Here is a 21,880-nt window from a genome sequence, read left to right as displayed (position 1 = left end):
CCTTCCTTGGGAGGATTGGCTAGCTAGCCGCTAATGAACTGTATTGGCCGTTGGAGCAGCCGCAGTTCAGGCGCGAAAGCTTTTTTCCCCCCCTTCTTTTCTGCAAGCCGGACGTGTTGTGAGAGGGACTTGATTGGAAGTTACTTTCCTACCCGGTCTGAACCGGAAGTTTGTAAGGGGAAAAAGATGGCTGCCGTGGTAGGCTTGGTTTCTTCTCCCAAAATTTCGGGAAGGTTTTATTATCTCTTCGCTGCTGTAAGAAACGGAATCTGTGCGCCTGGCCCGGGTAAGCCAAGAGCAACCCTGCGGAACCTGCGAGGGAGATAATAATCTTTTCCATGTGGTTGGCCCATTAATTTAGGATAGAATAGAACAGGGCTCTTCAAACTTGCCCCTTTTATGACTTGTGGACTTCAACTCCCAGAATTCCTCAGCCATAAGTGGCATGCCTGGCTGAGGAATTCTGGGAGTTGAAGTCCACAAGTCATAAAAGGGCCAGATTTGAAGACCCCTGGAATAGAATAACGAAAGAATTCAGGCATTTGAGCCAAAGAGATGTGAGTTGTTTCAGACGCTCATCCATTCTGATGTGGTTGCCAGCCCTATCGGGACCCTTGCCCATCAAAATGAGAGCACCTTAACAATGGAATTGTCTCCAGAGAAGCGTAACTAGCCCCCACATTAGAATAATTTCGGTGCTACCTTTCTATTTTCTCAGGGTTTTTAACTGACCTTATTATTACAGGTAGTCCTTGACTTATGACAGTTCATTTAGTGACTGCTCAAAGTTAGAACGGCACCGGAAAAAGTAACATGACGGTTTTTCACTCTTACGATCATTGCAGCGTCCCCATGGTCACATGATCCAAATTCAGAGGCTTGGCCACTGACTCATATTTATAATGGTTAGAGTATCCTGGGATCATATGATCAGCTTTTGCGACCTTCTGACAAGCAAAGTCGACGGGGAATCCAGATTCACTTAACAATCATGTTACTTACAAATGCAATTTCACTTAACAACTGTGGCAAGAAAAGTTATAACATGGGGCAAACTCACTTAACAAATGTTTCACTTAGCAATATAAATTTTAGGCTCAATTGTGGGCATAACCTGAGGACTACCTGTATTTTGAATGACCACCTTGGCTGCTGTCATTTTCATTTTGCGTTATATTTAATTTTAGTGTATAAGTAGTTACTCAAAGTGTATCTTTTTATTGAAAACTGCCCAGAGACCTTAGGCTATTGGGCAGTTTAAAATTAAAAAAAAATTTAAAAAATTTAAAAAATGAAATAATAAATAATTACAGATACTATACATAAATAGGGGCATATGTGAATTTTGGAAATTAATGCATCAAAATGTTACTTGTTACAATTACCTAGCTTGGATGCTGTGAGCCTTTGCAGGAGGTATATCTTACAATAGAATAATAAAACAGGTTTTGTTGTTAGTAGGCTTTGTAAATCTACTATGCAGTTCACAGTATACTTTTTTTCTCTGTTCCTCCACAGCTTTCTTTTTTTTTAACATGATGTACCTTGGACTGATCCAGAAGGGCTGTTCTTATGCTCTTTCACATACTAGAGCAAACAAGATTATTTTTTTCCATTTTATTGTTTCAGTTATGCATTTTTAAATGGCTACTACAACACAGTCATTAATTTGTCCGTGAAAGCTACTAGTCAATAACTTTTTTTGGAAGCCTAATATGAAGTAAACAGTTTCTGCTGCTATTGCTGGAGGAACAGACGATGCCTAATATTGAAACGTAAGCTTTACAAAATCTTAGGCTAGTTTTTAAAAGTTGCCTTCTGACTATCAGCTTGACTGAGGAGAATTAGATCACACTCTTACGAGCTTGGCTTCTGTAGGGGAGACTGCTATCAGCACTTCCTCCCATCAGTCTGTATCTTTTTAAGGATGCTTATGGAGGGAATTTCTCCCAATATGGCTGGGAGCAGAGCAAGCTAGGCCTTCTCTGGTAGGCTTCTTACTTATTTGCAGGCTTTTCTTCCACTAGGTTGCACGGGATTCCTTTTTGTTTAGGATCGCTATCCATATGATTAAATGCAAGCCTGAGCTGTCAGCATTTTTTGCTAGTTTCAAATACATCATTCATGTGTCCATCTCAGGTTTGTTTTTTTTATATTGATGACAAGATCGTATTTTTGCAGAAAGGCAAAAAGGAAGGAAATCTTCAGGAAGTCGGAGCCATTTCTGTTCAGTTCTTTATTTGGCTAATTACTCTATTTTAACAGTTTGTACGTTTGTATTTCTTTCCAGGTATATCATGGAAACGAGAGAGTAGTTCATGTAGTGAACAGGAATCCAATCAAGCAGATATGGTAAGATACTACTACAACATACTTAAACTCCATGTATTATTAAATACTTGACAATATGAGTTATATAGAAAGTGCAACCAGGTTTCTTTTTTTAAAATTAATAATACACATGTTATTTTTATAACTCATAGGGACCAATATAAAATATCTATAAATAGAATGGGGATATGTTTCTAATAGGGACGCGGTGGCTCAGTGGGTTAGGACGCTGAGCTTGTCGATCAGATGATCGGCAGTTTGGTGGGTCAAATCCCGAGTGCCGCGTAGCAGAGTCAGCGCCTGTTACTCATCCCAGCTTCTGCCAACCTAGCAGTTCGAAAGCACGTAAAAATGCAAGTAGAAAAATAGGGACCGCTCCGGTGGGAAGGTAACAGCGTTCCGTGCACCTTTGGCGTCTAGTCATGCCGGCCACATGACCATGGAGACGTCCTCGGACAAGTGCTGGCTTTTTGGCTTTGAAACGGAGATGAGCACCGGCCCCTAGAGTCGGAAACGACTAGCACGCATGTGCGGGGGAACCTTTACCTTTTTAGTAGCCATTTAAAAATGCATAACTGAAACACTAAAGTTGAAAAATAATCTTGTTTGCTCTAGTATGTGAAAGAGCATAAGAACAGCCCTTCTGGATCAGTCCAAGGTACATCATGTTAAAAAAAAAGAAAGCTGTGGAGGGACAGAGAAAAAAGTATACTGTGAACTGCATAGTAGCACGCATGTGCAGGGGAACCTTTACCTTTACCTATATTTCTAATTTCTTCCAGCTAGCCGCCCTGAGTCCTTCGGGAGATAGGGCGGGATATAAATCCCATTAATAAATAAATAAATAAATAAATTGAGAAAAGTTGATCCTAAATTTAAAGGGATATTGTAGATTAACCCCTTTCAAAAAGGGCATATAGGACATTATAGTTACGCTAGTTTGCAACCTCAATGTTGGGTCACTGTAGCCAATCTAAATAAAAGTAGTTTTAGCCCTCTTGTGGATTTCCTGGTCTGGTCCATCTAGTGGGGCTGACCCAGTTTGGGCAAGAGGATGCCTTTCTTGCTGAAGGACTTTAGAATAGGAAGAGCTGGGAGGAAAAAAACCCGTAAAATTTCTGTCATTTCAGCCTGTATCAATGGAAAATCCCTATAAGGAGCCTCCTAAAAAGTGTGTCTTATGTGGTGTAACCGTTGACTACAAGAATATACAGGTAAATTAATAACTGTTTTAGTTTGATGTTGTGTATGTTATAGGAAACAGCAAAAACATTTTTAAGATTATGTTGGCCTATACCAGGAGATTGGGAGTTCTAGACCTCCGGTAGGAATGAAAGCTGGCTGGGTGACTGTGGGCCAGTCACTTCCTCTCTTCTGGACCCACCAGCCGAAATTACCTGGTTAATGGGGTCCACAGCGTGCCCCTTCTGCTGGTGTGGGTGTGATAGGCTAATCCCATCAGGATGACTTGGTTTCTCAGGTAACCTGGATCCATACCACGGAGAGCTTTAAAAGTGACAACCAACATTGTGAATTGGCAAGCTGTTCAGCTCACCAAACAATGGTAACATAGGCCATTGCAGGGCCCCCCAAAACTGTCCACGCAGCTGTGTTCTGCACCAGCTGAAATTTCTGGATACTCTTCATGTTTATTTGTTTTAACTCAGGGGGTGCCTTGTTTCCTTTTGTCTGCTTTTAATTATTTTAATTTAGTATCATATTTTGTAAGCAGCCCAAGGTGTGCTGCAGTGAGCATAATAAACTTAAATAATTAAAAAAAACCTATTTAAATCTATATACAAGTGAGAAATGAAGACAGGCAGGTCATATATTGTTTTAGCATAACAAATCCAGGCAGGCCTTGCTTAACAACTGATTCCTTGGTGAACAATCGAAGTTACGACGTATCTCCCCAGTTACTTATAACTTGCTTTTTGAAGTTCCAACAGCTGCACATGCTTATGCACACCCCTCAGTCACATGAGTACAATTTTCTAGTTTTTGCCAGTTTCTGCCAGTTTCTGGCAAAAATTGCCCGTTGGTGAGTTTGCTTAGCAACCACAGCATTCACTTAAGGACTGCTGCAAAAAAAGGACATAGTATTGAGTGCAGTCATGTGGTGACCCACTTAATAACTGCCACAGCTCAATTATTGTTGTATGTTGAGGACTACCTATAGTATATTTCTTGCTGGCTAGATGTAGCGACTCTGAAGGCTTATAGCAAGCAGCGTATACACACTTTCTTACTACTAAGAATTAACTTGACAATTTTTGCTTAATCAAAAAATTATGGTTAAAAAGGATGGAATACGTGACTCTGCTCCCACTTTTGTATCTAGTTTGATATGCTGCATTTTACCCACAAGAGATCTCTTATGTTACACTCTACCCCAGCGTTCCAAATCAAGCTACATATTTTAATTACACAGGTAAAAAGTTATTGTGTATACCATGGGCAGGCAGAGTAACAAAGACACATCACTAGAAGCTAAAATCACAAGAGTATGTCTGATTTACTTTGACCACGTCGTGCATGCAAATTCATTGGAGAAGGCCGTGATGCTAGGAATGCTTAGTGGAAAAAGAACACACTGGCTTGATAACATCAAAACTAATACAGGAACATCCAACAACTCAAAGCAGCTGTGCTTGAGATGGTAGCGTGGAGAGCGCTTGCCTACAAGGTTGCCAAGTCAGACACAACTAAATGGTTAAAACAACCCAAAATTATGGTTTTAGATTTTTGAATGAAATATTATGAATTCACACCAACACAGTCCTTTGGTTTAAATAAGTGTGACATGTTATCCAACTGCAAATATTTGCTACCAAAGGTATTAATTTTTATTTAATTTTTACTGCTTTGAAGATTTAACCAACTTATTTCTCCAACAGCTTTTATCACAGTTTATTTCTCCATACACCGGTCATGTACATGGGCAACATATAACAGGTATGTACAAAAAATACTTGTAGCAGAACTTTATCTACTCATATAGTGAAATATTGTTCAAAAATTTTAAATAGTTGACACCCATTTTGAGTTATACCGGCCCAAGTATGTGCTTAGTAAAGCAAGGAAGCAGAAAAAAGCGACTTAAAAGTAATTTTTATTTTTGAAACAAAGGCTCAAAGGAAATTGAGCAATTTTAGTATTATTGAAATAATTTTTGAAATGACTATTTGTTTGCTTCTTAGGCTTATGTACAAAGAAACAACAAGAAATAGTAAAAGCCATTAAAAGAGCCCATCACATGGGTAAGTATTATAAAATAGTCATACATTTGGATGATTTATAAAAATATTTTGTTTCTAAAACTCAATTATTCTGTTACAGGATTTATGTCGGTTATGCATAAGGACCCACTGTTTCGCAACGACCCCAAATTATGTAATATTAAATATCCAGAATAAATTGTATCAGTCATGGTTTGTAACTATGTTTATTAGAATGTTAATAAACCATCAATATGTCCATGACAAGCCTATTATTTCATACTGCATAGTGAGTACAAAACAAATTGTGCCCTCAAATGTAGCATTATCAGGAGAAAGATGTGTCTCTAGTGAACATCTGATTGCTTCAACCTATATGAGGTCTTTTGAACAGCAGCTTTTGCTTCATATGCAGAATAGAAAATCAACCTTTTCACCTAAGGATACTGCAATCCTACTTTGAACTAGCATCACTGGGGCTCATTCGTCTCAAATTCAATTTTACTTACACATTTTAGTTCAAATACGTAACAAGGCTGTAGAAATTCTAAGTATTAAAACAGAATGTTAAAGTGATAATTGGGAATGGAATTCTTAGGTTGTTCTCTTTCACTGCAGTGTTTTGATTCCAGGGCCAACGCTTCACTTCAAAGCCAGCTTTGATATTTAAAGTACCATTGCATTCTTAATATTGTTCTTACTGAAAACAACAGATAGGTTCTTTGACTTTGCTGTTTTCTGCTGTACCCTTTTAAGAGAGTAAGCAATTTAAGATTTAGTGAGGAAAAGCAACCTGAAACTTTCTCCAGGTTGTAAGAATGGTGCCGATTTAAAAGGGCGATGTTTTATTTCCAAAACTTGGCTCAAGTATTCCATGTATTAATGAAGTGTGCTAATAACACAAGCAGCAGCAATGAGGTGAGAATAACAACAACAAAAAAAAACCCTTTGCCACTGGAAGGGATTGAAGAGTTGGAAGACAGTGTATGCCCATCAGGGGGTCACATCTTCAGTTGCTTTGCTGTTACTCCTAACATTTAATTCTTGGTCATTATTTTCCTGGTCTTCCTGAAATAGTTTTTGATTAAGGTAGAAAGATCGCAGTCTTTTGCATGTCTTTGGCCCGCTTGTGTTCACAATAGCTTTTCGCTTCGTTGCCTGCCTCGCATCTGCTTCAGGGAAAGTACCTTCTTTGATCATTAAAGTCAACTGGTCCGTGATTTTGATGTTGTGGTCAGCTGTGCATTCCTGCTTAGAAACCTGCCTTCCTTTTAAAGTAACCATGCTTGTTGGCAGCCCAGAATTTGGGAAAAAGTGCTGCATAGCTTGACAGAGAAAAATATTCTCTTTTGGCTCATCTGAGCAATTGCTATCCTTTCCTAAGAGGAGAAGAGAAAGGAAAAATAGTCAGATTAGAGGATATTTTCATTATATGGAAAGATCACCAACAGTAGGCTGAATATATTAACTGAAGAGCAGCATTTTTTCCCCTTATAGTGAAACAATTCATTACATGCCCAGATAACAATATAGGGTATTATATTGTACCAAGGAACTGGATTTCAGCTAAAGCTAATTTTTATTTAGTGAGGATGTAGCAGGAATTACCAAGGGTCACCTCTCCTTACCTTTTTCCTACTGGAATAGTTTCCTTTATTAGTTGGCAAGACAGGAATTGTAATTTGAATTTAGTTTGTTCAACAATTGACTACAATTTTAAAATGCTCTAGAGCAGGGGTCTCCAACCTCTGGTCTGCGGCCCAGTACCAGGCCGTAGCCTGTTGGCCACCGGGCCACAGGAATAGCTGGTGAGCCCCCCCACTCACGGTAGTGTCGCTGCATGGGCGCCAATGGCCCCATTTGCGCATGCGCCAGCAGCCCATTTGCGCCAGCGCGCTGCCGCGGGCACATGCAGCTCGCTTGTTCATGTGTGCACGCTAGCGCTGCTGTACACATGCCCATTTGCGTCTGCAGGCAGGCGGGCCACACGCGTGCACATTTCTCTGCTCCTCCCTTCTGGGCCACCAAGCTGGAAAGGTTGGAGAACTCTGCTCTAGAGATTGCCCGACCAATCTCAAAATTTAAAATGGCTTTTCTACTTTCCTTAAACTAGATTTTATTTTAAATCATTTTTCTGATTCCATGTAATAAGTAGCTGGTTTTTAAAGAATGGAAATCTTGTTTTATTTTCCTGCCTGGCTATACATTACAGCAGTTACAGTATATACCAGGCCACCCTTTGGTTTCTTTACATTGTTTGTGATATATATATATATATACATATATGTATGCACACACAAACCCACGTATCATTTTTAAAATCCTTTATTATTAGATAACAAGTGAAGACCATTGTTTTTGGCTTTTTTGTAACATGTAAACCCCTTGCAAAATATAAATGGATGCTTGTGACAGCCCCATGACGCACCTATTAAATGCTAAGTTTGAACCATGGATGGAGATGTATAAATTAAATGGAAATTATGGCATGCACCACGATCCTCTCTATAAGCCACCTTCTTCTAGTTACAGATAGTCCTCAACTTATAGTCAATCTCTTAGCGTCAGTTCAAAGTTACAACAGACCTCCCCAAAGGTACTTACAATCTGGCTCTGAAGCTCCCCCTCCCTGTGGTCACATCACAATATTTTGGTTGCTTGGCAACTAGCCTGAAGCGTGCTGTGGTCTTGGGACCATGATTTACGATGTTTTGGCTCAAAACCAGCTTTTATTTCCAGGTTTTGGCAAAAATACTCCATAGTGAACAATAGGTTTGCTTAAATATCTTGATGCTGTGGCACAGTGGTTCGAATGCAGTAGTGGAAGCTAATTCTGCTGGCCAGTTTGATCCTGACCATCTCAAGGTTGACTCAACCTTCCATCCTTGCGAATCAATAAAATGAGGACCCAGATTGTTTTGGGGGCAATATGTCGACACCGTAAACCGCTTAGAGAGGGCTGTCAAGCACTATGAAGCGGTATATAAGTCTTAAGTGCTATTTGCTATGTGTCATTTGCTTAACAAGTACTCCAAAAAATGGTCCGGTCATGTGATGGCCCGCTTTACAGCTATCATGACTTATTTCTCTTAACAGGCAAGCTTCATTACAGTTGTGAGCTGAGGATTACCTGCACTCTCTTGGGCAGCTGTTTGGCAAAACGTCTGGGGCATAACTAGGAATATAGAAGGGAATATGGGAAAAGGCGGGTTATTGTCTGATCCCAATGCTCATGCAAGGAATCGACAATAAAATGTTGCAGCAAGCAAGTTCAGAAACAAAGAAAGCATTTGTGGCTGACTATACTAAAGGTTTGCGTGTGATCTAGCCATTCTCTATGTTCACTTACCAATTTCACGTTTCTTGTCAGAACAAACGTGAGAAAATGGCCCAGAACTTTCTCGTATTTAAGTTATTTGGCCAGATAACCTACAACAACGAACCTTTATAACAGTGGTATATGCAGCGTCTGTATGCTTAAACACAAAACCTACTGGGTCTCGATATATATGCCACAAAGAAGAGGGGGTCACATTATTCACCAAAGCACCCGAGGGAAGGATGAGAAACAATGGTTGGAAACTCATTAAAGAGAGAAGCAACCTGGAATTAAGGAGAAACTTCCTGATAGTGAGGACAATCAACCAGTGGAACAGCTTGCCACCAGAAATCTTGGGCGCTCCATTACTGGAGATTTTCAAGAAGAGACTTGACATTCACCTGTTTGAGATGGCTTGAGCAGAGGGCTGGACTAGAAGACCTCCAAGGTCCCTTCCAGCTCTATTCTTTCTATCTATCTATCTATCTATCTATCTATCTATCTATCTATCTATCTATCTATCTATCTATCTATGAACCAGCTTACTAAAATGGTTATTTTCGCAAACATGGATATCTTTGTAAGTGCTTTATTTAACATCAATGAACATTTTTCAAAATTAGAGTTTTGTTTTGTTGAGGAAAAATAAGGGAGACAACTACGCAGGTCTTTTATAGCAAAACCAATAAAGAATGTAATAACGATGAATTAAGAGAATTCTTCTCTATACAATCAACTTGTAGTATGTATTTTTAAAGGCCTGAAGGCACAATAAGCTTTTTTTTAGGCACAATTACCTGTAGTTTTCTTTTCTTCTTTTTTGCTTCTTATTTCTTGCCTCAGCTGATCTATTTGTGATAACAAATTTTCTACTGATTTTTCACTATCCACTACTTTATTGCACAGATTCTAGAACAAGAGAAAAAGAACACGTCTGTTGGAATGCAAGGTTTTTGTCAGCAATCAAACAATTTTAAGCGTCACTTTCTAGTTCCACATTACCCTAATTCCTATATTCTTCATAGGAATGTGCAATCTTTTTAGCCTGGAGGCTGCATAACTACCGTGTTTCCCTGAAAGTAAACCCGTCCCCGAAAGTAAGCCCCAGCTGGTTTTGTGGGTGGGGGGGCTAATATAAACCCCCCTAAAGTAAGCCCTACTTAAGGGTCTGCATGGACGGCCTCTGTGACAAGGTGAAGCCGATTGGGGGAGGGGGCATCCGGTATACCGGTTCCTTACCTCCGCCTGGCTTGTTCTGCGGCCTCCTGGGAGCGACATTGGGCGCGATGCGTGAGGTGGCAAATAGCTGGTTTTGGCGCGACGTGGCTGTTTGCTGCCGCCTGCGGCCATTTGCCGCCTCAGGTGTCGCGCCCAATGCCACTGCCATGAGGCCGCCGAACAAGCCGGGCAGAGGTAATGAACGAGTATACCGGTTTCTTACCACTGCATGGCTTGTTTCGCAGCCTCATGGCAGCGGCATTGGGCAGGAGGCGGCAAACGACTGGTTTTGTCGTGATGCCTCGTGTATTGCGCCCAATGTCGCTGGAATGCGGCTTGGCCGAAAGCGGCCGTGGAACAAGTGGGGCAGGTTCCCCCCCTCACCTGCCCATTCAGCTACAGCTTTGTTGGCTCTGTAGGCAGAGCTGCGAAGTGCTCTTCTGAGAGAGAACTTCACAGCTCTGCTGGCAGCAGGTGAAGCGCCAGAGGCTCGGGGGCTGAAGAGGGCGGTCGGGCCATTGGCAAGAGCAACGCGTCTGAGGGGAAAGCAAGTGGGGCAGGTGAGAAAAGAAATCCTCGCTCTCCCCAGAACTTGCCTTTCTTTGCTTACTTACCTGACTCCCAGCCCTGTGCCGTTTCTCCTTTGTGATCTGTCGCCGCCGCATGCAAAGAAAATAAGTTCTTTTGGGGGGAAAAAAGGTCAATTCCAACTTTGCGATCTTTCGCGAGAAGTTGGAATTGATTGACCATTTCCCCCCCACGCCCCCCCCAAAACCACTTCTGTTTTTCCCTTGCACGCGGTGGCGGTGGATTGTGAAGGAGAAACGACACAGGGCTGGGAGTCAGGTAAGGAAAGAAAGGCAAGCTCTGGGGAGGAGCGAGAGGATCAGAGAATGTCGATTGGTGGCCCCCAGGGGGAGGTCCTTCTCTGTGGGCGCCCCAGAGCTATGGAATCAGCTATGGAATCAGCTGCCGGTTGAGCGCCCGACCTTCGCTCCTTCCGTCACGATCTGAAGACATTCTTATTTGAACAAGCCGGCCTGGCCTGAAGGGGGATGGGTTGGGTTTTTATGTCATTTTTAATATCTGTATTTATTGTTTTTAGCTGGGCATATGTTTAATTTTTTTTTAACTTTTGTATTTTTTATATATCTGCCCTGTTCACCGCCCTGAGTCCTTCGGGAGAAGGGCGGTATATAAATAAAATTATTATTATTATTATTATTATTATTTCTTTCCTTACCTGCCTCACTTATTTATTTGAGATGCATTAACAACTGTCTTTCAAATTTCCTACTGCTACTTAAAAGTTACAAAATAGGTATTCACAACTTACCTTTAGTTCTGTCTGCAAAGTAGAATACATTTCATTAATCTTATGAACCTCTTTTAGAGACCCATCTTCATTAAAGAATTCTGACCTTTGATACAAAAAGCAAAACAAAACACCTCCTAGCATGTACTATTTTTATCTGTTATTTATCAGAAAATACAGTACTAAAATGTAGATATTTCAAAATCTAATCATATGATTTACAAACGCTTAATTCCAGCAACCTTAAGCAACTTTATCTGTCTTTTAAACTCAAGTATTCAACGTACTAGAAATGAGTTTACAGCAAAACTGCTGAGAAAAGAAACAAAAAGTTGGACACTGAAGTAGAACATAAAAACAGCAACTGGGATGTTCTCATGCTCCAGTACCAAAAGCCACTGAACTGAGAAATAAAACTGAAAAATCAAGGCAAGATACAGGATTGTTAAGTATTTTATGGTTTAGAATATTCTGAAGGGAAGCACAGCTGAAACTCTGAACAGTTTTCTTCTTAACATAGCATGGACCTTTTAGAATATTTTAACCAAATCTCACCGATGATACGGGCAATATGGAATATACATTTTCTTTAAGCTACCTAAGTCTGAAATCAACCTAAAGTATAACTGAGAATAAGGTAAAGGTAAAGGTTCCCCCGCACATCCGTGCTAGTCGTTTCCGACTCTAGGGGCCGGTGCTCATCTCCGTTTCAAAGCCGAAGAGCCAGCGCTTGTCCGAGGACGTCTCCGTGGTCATGTGGCCGGCATGACTAGACGCCAAAGGCGCACGGAACGCTGTTACCTTCCCACCGTAGTGGTCCCTATTTTTCTACTTGCATTTTTTTACGTGCTTTCGAACTGCTAGGTTGGCAGAAGCTGGGATGAGTAACAGGCGCTCACTCTGCTACGCAGCACTCGGGATTCGACCCGCCAAACTGCCGACCTTCCGATCGACAGACTCAGCATCCTAACCCACTGAGCCACCGCGTCCCTGAGAATACCATACTGTAAAAAATAGGAGAGGGCTGTTTTCCTACCTGTGTTCTGCGATCACTTTATAAAGGCCCGAAGAGATACAGGAACCAGACACAGTTCGATAACCTTGCTGTTCTGCCATTCCTAGATTGGCTACAGCTAGGGGCACTTTCTGAAAAAGTCTACAGAAAACCCAAATACATAATTAGAGATACTGAAGGTTTTATTCGGGTTTTTTTTTTTGTTGCAGATGACAAATGTGCCATTTTGCCATTTATCTTCAAGGACAATGGGAGTTTTGCAATCTCTTTTCTACCCTTGGAGACCAAATTTTTTTTTTTGCATAGCAACAGACATACTGGCTGCCCCTGTGATAATGGCAAGAAGGCACAGCAAGCCTCTGAGAAACCTTGATATCAAGAAAGGAAGAGAGTAGGTTGACATGTGAGATGCATCTTGTACGGATACTTACAACAGTTCATTTAGTGACCGTTCAAAGTTACAACGGCGCTGAAAAAAGTGACTTATGACCATTTTTCACAGGTAAAGACCATTGCAGCATCTCCATGGTCACATGATTTATATTTGGATGCTTGAAAACTGACTCACGTTTATGATGGTTGCGGTGTCCCCGGGTCATGTGATCACCTTTTGCCACTTTCTGACAAGCAAAGTCAATGGAGAAACCAGATTCACTTAACAACCGTGTTAGTAATTTAACAGGTGCATTGATTCCGTTAACAAATGTGCCAAATAAAACGGGATAAAACTCATTGAACAAATTTCTCACTTAGCAACTTAGTTGTGGTCGTAAGTCAAGGACTACCTGTCCAGATAAAATGGTCAGGGGCTGAAGGAGGGGAAATATAATCTGATGTTGTAGCTTGGGGTATGTGTTTGTGTCTCCAAACCTGGTAACTTAAAACACTTGTGGACTTCAATTCCCAGAATTCCTCAGCCAGCTCTGCTGGCTGGGGAATTCTGGGAAAGTCCACAAGTCTTAAAACGTTGCCAAGCTTGGAGACCCCTGTTATAGACAAATTAAAATAACTTTTAGGCTTTATTTCATCATTTACAATCTTAACTTTTGTAAGAATCAGTTGATTAGTGTTGCCAGAGATGATAAAAGTAAAATATGAAATTTTAACTGAAATGAATAATTTTCGTTATAATATGACCTCTTTCAAATTTCAAACAGGAAATTCATAGAGAGAATCCAAGTTATCTTGCAGGGGGGTGGGGGATCAGCTTTGCCTTCAAGTCAGTGTTGATTTCTAGCGACTGCCTGGACAAGTCTCTCCAGGTTTTTTGGTTAGAAGTGTTCTACCCTTGTTTTTTTCCTAGGGCTGAGAGACAGTGACTGGCCCAAGGTCACCCACCCGGCTTTATGCCTAAGGAAGGATTAAAACTCATACTCTCTCAGTTTCTAACTTGGTGCCTGCGCTGATCTGGTTCTCTTATCTTGAGTTACACAGTATTAATCCCAGATCATGCTACTGTGGCGGTACCTAACCTTCTGGCTTTGCAGATCAGTGGGGTGGGGGGAGAGGGAATGGTTCCATGTGAGCATCCCACCAGGCTCAAGGTTGACTCAGCCTTCCATCCTTCCGAGGTAGGTAAAATGAGGACCCAGATTGTTGGGGGCAATGTGCTGAGTTTGTAATAATGCCGCTTGGGGGCCGAAAGCCCTAATAAGCAGGCATATACATAGAATGAAGGCTATTGCTAAGCAAATTGGTTTGTGCTTTAGATTGTAAGCTGCCCTGAGTCTTCGGAGAAGGGCGGGATATAAATGGGATTAAAATAAAATAAATAAATAAATGTGAGCAAGTGAGTGTGTGTGTGCATGCTCACCCAAGTGGAGCTGTGCGGGATGTGCGTGCTCGCACACCGCTTCCGTGGCCTGGTTCCGAATAGGCGACATTATTGAGCTGCAGTCTGAGGGTTGGGGACCCCTGTGCTATTGCACTGGAACATGTTTTATTTCTAACCGGAATGAATATGTAACTGAACGAAAAGAAATCGTGCAAGATTTGTTACTTACCCCTCTTGTGGCTTGTGTAAGGCATATTCAAGTTTGTAAGTGGATGAACTTGAAGAGGTTACGTTGGAAGTGAGTAACAGGAACACAAGATCCTGGTTTGATAAGTGTGACAGTAAGTGTTGGTGAAGAAGCTGTTCTCTAAATGTCATTGTCTGATCGGTATTACGCCTGAGCTTGTACCAACCTATCACATTCTGAAAAAGAAAGGGCGTTCTTTAAAAAAAGCTACACAGAAATGTGTTATTACTCTCAAAGTGAACATGAAGCAAAAGAACCACAATTACCATTTTAACCCATGAGTCAGCACAAGAACTAATAATACAGCTGGGATAAATGAACACCAGTAATTACATCTACCACAATCTTTCAAAGAAATTCACAAAAGTTACTGGCTCTAAAAATGTACTAATTTGTCTAGCTGGTTATTTTTTGCAGTTGAGTATGTATATACAGTGTGTGTGCACACGCACACACGAATTTTTTTTGGATTGCTAACAAACAATTAAAGGGAGACTGATATAGCTATTTCAAACTTATTTGTTCTCATCAGTCAGCCACACCCTTCTGAGATTCGAACCTGGGCTGACTGCACATAAGGCAGTTGTTTTAACCTCTAGGCCACAGGCTCTTTCTCACTTTGTCAGCTGCATCGGGGAGGGAAGAGACAGGGGAGATATGTCTTGAGTATTTTGAACACCTTGCTGGCCCAAATACGGGCCAAAACGTTTTTTGCCTGTATCAGCGCAAACTCAGGCCATCCACAGGCGGTAGTCACAACTGCGACAATCATTATTTGCGTACATTTTTGGCCCGTATTTGGGCCGGCAAGGTGTTCAAAATACACATACACACACACACACGTGTGTGTGTGTATATATATGTATGTGTATATATATATATATATATATATATATATATATATATATATATATATATATATATGTATGTATGTATATATATATATATGTATGTTTTCTTTCAATCTATTTACATGGCTGCTCATCTTTCAACAGTGACTCTTAAAAACTGAAAATGCAAAATAAACAAGAGAGTAAAAAACATGGCTAATAAGTTTCAAAACAATTTGTTGCATCATGTAAGAAACTGACTTACATTTAGCCCCAGCTTTTATGCCTTCCTTTATTTCAAGCCTGGTTATAATTTCTAATTATTTTTAACAATACTTACTTCAAGGTCAGTGTTTTTCTTTTATACATATACATTTTATTTATTTTTTTATTTATTATTTTTGGGACTTATATGCCGCCCTATCTCCCGAAGGACTCAGGGCGGCTAACAACAATAAAAACAACAATACAAAAGTTAAAAGAAATTAAATAAACAGCCCCAATAAATAAGTTAAACTAAACAATTAAAAATTAAAAAACATTTTAAAAACCCCTGTCGTCAGTCCAGGTCAGCCTGATGAAAAAGGAAAGTTTTAAGGCTGCGGCGAAAGGACCGGAGATCCGGGGCCATCCAGTACTCAAGGGGGAGTTGGTTCCACAGGGCTGGAGCTCTCACAGAGAAGGCCCTCCCCCTGGGGGTCGCCAGCCGACATTGTCTAGCCGACGGCACCGAGGAGGCCTTCTCTGTGTGAGCGCACTGGGCGCACTGGGCGATGGGAGGTCGTTCCCGGCATCAGACGGTCCTGCAAATATCCCGGGCCTAGGCCATTTTAACTTAAATTCTAACTTTAGAACGCTAAATATATAGATATAGATAGAAAGAATGTATATGTATACACACACACACACACATCTATATCTATATATCTACAGTATATATCTATGTCTATGTATGTAAAAGGGACGTGGTGGCTCAGTGGGTTAGGACGCTGAGCTTGTTGATCAGAAGGTCGGCAGTTTGGCGGGTTGAATCCTGAGTGCCGTGTAGCAGAGTAAGCGCGTTACTCGTCCCAGCTTCTGCCAACCTAGCAGTTCGAAAGCACATAAAAATGCAAGTAGAAAAATAGGGACCACTACGCTGGGAAGGTAACAGCGTTCCGTGCGCCTTTGGCATCTTGTCATGCCGGCCACATGACCACGGAGACGTCCTCGGACAAGCGCTGGCTCTTCGGCTTTGAAACGGAGATGAGCACTGGCCCCTAGAGTTGGAAACAACTAGCACGGATGTGCGGGGGAACCTTTACCTTTATGTCTATGTATGTATGTATGTATAAAACTAGAAACAAGGATCACCAAGACTTAAAAATTTATTAAAACTGAGCTTTCATCAGTGCCTGTTGACATTGTCAAGAGTATAAGCTAGCATTGGGAAGCACATTCTTATAGTCTCTGTGAGGCCAGTAGTTTGGCTAATGAGCGTGTAACAGGTCTATTCTGCTCTCGCCCTCCTGCAATCAATTGCATCGGTCTTGTCTCCGTCAAGCTCACTGATGTCTGTTTGACTATGGAGAACTGGGGATGTCTAAATAAAATTGTTTCTGAATATGCTCATAAAAACAAAATACTTTTCTGTATTAAATCTAAATACAAAATACCTTTTTGCACCCTGACAATATTTTCTTCAATGTTGGTTTATTCAGTTCTCCAGCTGCGTTGTAAAAGCTAAAAATGATGAAATGGGAAGGAATAGAAATACTGAATGAAATATATTTGCAGTCAGTATTTTTTTTAGCAAATGTTTGTTTCTAGTCATTTCCCCCCCCCCCCCGAGACTTCCATAGGAAATAAAAAATAAAAATAAAGAAGTTTTGGCCTTGGGAAGTAGACAAGAAGAATAATAAATCATAAATGCTCCTTTTCCCTACAAAATTATTGAATTACAATTATGTTCGGCGACAGAAAAATGTTAGCTATATGCATGTGTTTTTTTTAATTTATGGTTGATTTGCAGAGAGATAAGGGTCAATATCATAAAATAACCACTGTCACTTGGTTTAATGTGATTGAAAAATAATAAATTGACTATTGGCTGCATTGTAAATAGTTTTACAGAATCTGTGGGTATACTCTTGGAATACCGTATTAATCACAGCAAGGGGAAAGTTCATTTAAAATGTAAGATTAAGATGATTTTGCAAATTAAGTGGAACTCACTTCTGCATAGAACTCACATTACTTTGTCAAGTTTATATTGGAATAATCTAAAAGATTGCAGTTTCCTTTCTTGACACTTCTGTTCTTAGGATCCCGTTACATGGATATGAAGCTCTCAGTGCAAGCAGAAGCTGCCATTTAATTTTTCCGTGAACTTCTTGAAACTATTCTGCAGATGTGATTCTAATTCACAATCACAGCTAATATTGTCCTCCTGCACTTTTTAAATGTACCATCTTATGTTTTATAAAAAGATGAACATTTTTTTTTACGTACCTGAAGAGTTGATAACATGGAATGTGCTTTTGTATATCTGAAATAAAGTAACATATTATATTACCTGTTCCAGAAAGTGTAATGTAGACATGCTTCTGTTATGTTCTTAAATTATTTAAAATAAAAGTTATGTATGATTCATACATGATTCATTACATGGCTTTGTATTATAATGATGTGAGATTTGTAAATCCTGGAAAAATAATTTAATTCAGTAGTTCATGGAATGCCTTTCAGTTTTCTACTAGACGTGCAGATGAGCTAAAATTCATATTGTCATGCAGCTTTGGAAGACAATATGTGGCCGGATTTTTGAAACATTAAAATTAATTTCAAAAATTAATGATAATCTACATTTATGGGGATGGTGGCAAATTTAAAGACTTGGACAGTTTTTCATAGCATAGAACAAACCTATTTGTGTCCTTTTATAGTTCTTACGAAGCAGGGAAATAAAAGACCTTTTGGAATAATTTCAGAAATAGGAGGAAGATATAGGAAATTATATGTGATGGGAAATATTATTGTGATCCATTTTGTTCCTTCTGAAAGCTATAGTAAAATAGCACATATTCCCATTTTATTGGTACTATATATATAGATTGTATGGTCTTAGAAATCTAAGGCGGCAGATGGTGGAGGTAGAGGGAAACGTTGCAGAACTTATTCAGGTGTGCAAAATCTTTCATTCACACGTTAAATAAATATGCATCTGAGCTATGCCTTCTGCCCTAAGTAAAATGGACCCTTTGAAGCTTGCAACAGTGGTGTTTCAAGCTAAAAGATTATACCAAAATGCTGGAAACAAGTTTTTGCACTTTGAAATCAGGTGTTCCCCAAAGTTTTATGCCTGGAATTATTCAAAAGGGAATTATTTTGCACTCCAATATTTTGTAAATTGTTGTACAACTTACCAATTGTATATACAACCTCAACATCATCCATCTGAGAGTCGGTAATGCTATTCTTGGCTTCACCTTTCACATCTCCAAGAAGAAAACCTTCCTTTGTGAGCGAAAGGGAAACATGTGTCAAACCCAGACAGTATTAGGAAATCCCAAGATTCAAATTCAAATGTAAACCTTGATTATTATTTTTTTGGAAAATGCTGAAAAGACAACTTAAAAGACAACAATCTGTGATAGAATAGCAGGCTCCTAACTTTCAAAAAAGATGTCACACTCTTTTTTCCTAAGCGTCTTGCTCTGTCTTTTACTTCATTTTTATTCCTCTTGACATAAAATAAAATTGGAAGCAAGGGTTAAACTATTTTATCCATGTATAGGCTTGAGAGCCAAGCAACTGAAATGGGGATTCATTAACAGATTTTGGTTAATAATTTTAATATTTTTTAGAAAGGAAGCATTGTTATTTAATACGGAAAAATACATATGTATTATTCAATATGAATAAACAATTCATTTAAAGCAATAAGGTTCAGAAACAAATGCCCAGTCATTCTTAATCCTACCCAATATTTGAAAGTCTCATTCATGCAGGAGATGTCATATTTATCACAGGTACAGACCAGTTGCTTAGCAACAGTTTGAAGTTATGATGTACCCCCAAAAGCTAGTTATGACATATTTCTAACAGCTGCGCACACCTTTGAAGTCAAATTACTTCATTTTGGGCGCTTGGCGACTAATTCACCTTTATCATTTTTATTTACATTTCTTGACAGTGTCCAGTTTTTTCAGCCAGTTTTCAGGAAAAAAAAATGCCCATTAATATATTGATTCACTAAACTACTTCAAAAAGGTCATAAAATCAGGTCTGGTCATGTAAGTGACTGTCATAACTAAGGATGGAAGTTCCAACTGGGTTAGAATAACTGGGTTCCATTCAGTTATAAGTCAAGGGCTATTTGTATTCAGAATCAGTCAAACTACTTACATTGTTTTCATGAGGTAGTCTATAAGGGGGGGGGGGTTGCAGTAATATAAGATGAAAAGCAAAAGAAGTATTTTAACTTTTGCAAACTAACCAGTGGGTGATACCTGACAGTGTGTGTTCCTTATAATCTCACTTGGTAACATTTCAGTCCAAGCATCCTGTCTACAGTCTTCCCCGCCAGCCTTTCTGGGTAGCTCAACTATAAACGCCTAAGACTTTAATTCATTCTATTTTATTTTACTCCATCCAAATTTATAGGATAGGACCAGGGCTTTTTTTCTCCTAGAACGCTCAGAACGGAGTTCCGGCACCTTTTTTGGATGGAACCTTGTAGAATAGGCAAGGCGGGTTGTATGACATGTGTGAGTTCTGGCACCTTTTTCTTTTACAAAAAAGCACTGGATAGGACCATCCACATTTATTCTTCAGCTCTGTGTAAATCAAGCTTTTAGGACAGGGGTAGGCAAACCTTGGCTCTTTTAATGACTCGTGGACTTCAACTCCCAGAATTCCTGAGCCAGCTGGCTCAGGAATTCTGGGAGTTGAAGTCCACGAGTCATTAAAAGAGCCAAGGTTTGCCTACCCCTGTTTTAGGAGGTGGGGGATGAGTGAGGCATGCAGGGCCACAGCTAGGAAAGCCGGGGACTCGCCGAAGCCTCGGTATTGCACTGCATTGCTTCCTGAGAAGTTACGCAAGCCAACAAGTCAATGAAACAAACTGGAGTCTTTCCAGTCGGATGTTTGCGCTGGCAGAGGCTGTACACTTTGAGCATTTGAGGAGAGGGAAATTCAAAATAATACCGCATCCAGCAGCTACAGAAAACAGAGCAAGCCAACTTTGCTCGCAACGGGAGACCTCAGTATTAACAGGGATGCCACGTGCAGGCACGAATCAATCCATCCCGGGTTGGAAAGAGCCGCGCAAGCTTTTCCCAAAGCGGTGCGCGCATTCCGTTTCTGCAACAGATCCCGGGTCTGTTTGCAGCAACTCTCGGGCCTCTGCTCTGGGTTGGAGCCCAAGCTCCTAGTAGGGGTGTTTGAAAAAGCACCTTTTCCGAAAATCCTTAGGATTCCCCAGCCAGCCTTTAAGCAACTACTGCACTGTAGCGGAGCATCGAGGATCTCGGATTAAGGCCAGGCAGATGATCCCAGTTCAAATCAAGACTCGACCTCGATTGCACTAAGGCGCGCTTCTTCCCACCTACCGCGCAGGGTTGTTGTGGGAACCCATAGTAGGAAAACAAAACAAAAAAAAACACGTCTGGCGCTCCTGGAGGAAAGAAACGGCTGTAGTCCGCCATTTCCCCCCCCCCCCACTCCAATCCCAAATCATCGGGAGGGGGGACAACGCTTTGGGGAAATGCCAGCGGGGTATCGGGAGCAGCCCCATCCGGCTCCAGACGAAATGAAACTGAAACTAAGCCTTAGCCACCCGAAGGAGACGCGAGCGCGCTGCCCGTTTGAAAGCGGTCGGGTTCCCTTTTTGGCATCCGGACCGCGGTTGCCCTCTCCAAAAAAGAAAAAGAGAAAGAGAAAGAAAAACCCGCGCGGCGAACCAGGATCAATCCGGGGCGCAGCGGGACCCCGGAGCGGGATTTGAGGCGTCGGCGCGGGCACGGAAACCTCTCCAAAGCGCAGCGCGGGGGGCGCTTTACCTACCGAATCCGAGTCGGTGCTGAGGTGGTGGAAAGCCAGGGCGCCGAAGAGGAAGCCCGGCAGCAGCGCCGTCGTGCTTTCCCCTTCCATCCCCAGCGGGGCGCCTTCCCCGAGGTCTCTCCGGCGGCTGGGCGGGCGCGACGGAGGAGGAGGAGGAGGAGGAGGACGACGACGACAGCCCCTCCGGGAGGAAGGACGGAGCAACAATGGCCGCGCCCGGCCCGCCAGCGAGGAGGCGAGCGCGCAGAGACCTCTAGCGCCCAGAGGGAGCGCGGCACTGCGCCCCGCCGCCTTGGCGCGCCGGTGGGGAGGAAGGCGCCGCTGGCCCGCCGCGCCCGGGTTCGCGCTTGCTGCGCGGCCCCCGATTTGCGTCCACCGCGGGAGACCTCGCTTCGACCCGGTCCTTGGTTCGGCTGCGCTAATGCAGCCCCGCATTAAGCGGGAAAACCACCCCTTTCTCTGGGTTTACATCCACGGAACGGTAGACCTTGATGGGGGAAAAAAAAGACCCATCGTGGTTTGGCGCGCGGAGCCGGGAAGGAGGCAAGTTATGAGGACGCGGGGGCGCGAG

The 21,880-nt window shown here is 41.5% G+C and overlaps 2 protein-coding genes across 2 annotated transcripts; one reads left to right on the top strand and one right to left on the bottom strand.

Moving 5' to 3' along the window:
- The first annotated feature begins 119 nt into the window (after positions 1-119).
- MRPS18C (mitochondrial ribosomal protein S18C) lies at positions 120-5,809 on the top strand. Its single transcript, XM_083367210.1, has 6 exons — positions 120-286; positions 2,291-2,352; positions 3,462-3,545; positions 5,229-5,286; positions 5,532-5,591; positions 5,671-5,809. Exons 1-6 carry the CDS (start codon positions 187-189, stop codon positions 5,745-5,747), a joined length of 441 nt encoding a protein of 146 aa, XP_083223336.1. The 5' UTR covers positions 120-186; the 3' UTR covers positions 5,748-5,809.
- On the bottom strand, positions 5,426-21,684 carry ABRAXAS1 (abraxas 1, BRCA1 A complex subunit). The gene is made up of 9 exons (XM_083367181.1): positions 21,313-21,684; positions 18,672-18,762; positions 17,758-17,794; positions 16,923-16,989; positions 14,420-14,613; positions 12,438-12,557; positions 11,423-11,507; positions 9,666-9,777; positions 5,426-6,928 (listed from the first exon to the last, which is right to left on the bottom strand). The coding sequence occupies exons 1-9, from the start codon at positions 21,397-21,399 to the stop codon at positions 6,543-6,545; spliced, it is 1,179 nt and encodes a 392-aa protein (XP_083223307.1). The 5' UTR covers positions 21,400-21,684; the 3' UTR covers positions 5,426-6,542.
- Between the last annotated feature and the right edge of the window lie 196 nt (positions 21,685-21,880).

Source organism: Vipera ursinii, assembly GCF_947247035.1.
Source record: "Vipera ursinii genome assembly, chromosome: 7".
Lineage (NCBI taxonomy): Eukaryota > Metazoa > Chordata > Lepidosauria > Squamata > Viperidae > Vipera > Vipera ursinii.
This window is presented reverse-complemented; position numbering and strand designations above follow the sequence as displayed.

What these genes read in the sequence shown, in the direction of transcription:
- MRPS18C (XM_083367210.1), top strand. Translation starts at nt 187, where the DNA reads ATGGCTGCCGTGGTAGGCTTGGTTTCTTCTCCCAAAATTTCGGGAAGG. An exon ending in AATCTGTGCGCCTGGCCCGG is followed by an intron (nt 287 to 2,290) that starts GTAAGCCAAGAG and finishes ATTTCTTTCCAG; the next exon opens with GTATATCATGGAAACGAGAG. An exon ending in TTGACTACAAGAATATACAG is followed by an intron (nt 3,546 to 5,228) that starts GTAAATTAATAA and finishes TTTCTCCAACAG; the next exon opens with CTTTTATCACAGTTTATTTC.
- ABRAXAS1 (XM_083367181.1), bottom strand. Translation starts at nt 21,399, where the DNA reads ATGGAAGGGGAAAGCACGACGGCGCTGCTGCCGGGCTTCCTCTTCGGC. An exon ending in CCATGTTATCAACTCTTCAG is followed by an intron (nt 16,990 to 17,757) that starts GTACGTAAAAAA and finishes CATCATTTTTAG; the next exon opens with CTTTTACAACGCAGCTGGAG. An exon ending in AGAAGAAAAGAAAACTACAG is followed by an intron (nt 6,929 to 9,665) that starts GTAATTGTGCCT and finishes TTCTCCTCTTAG; the next exon opens with GAAAGGATAGCAATTGCTCA.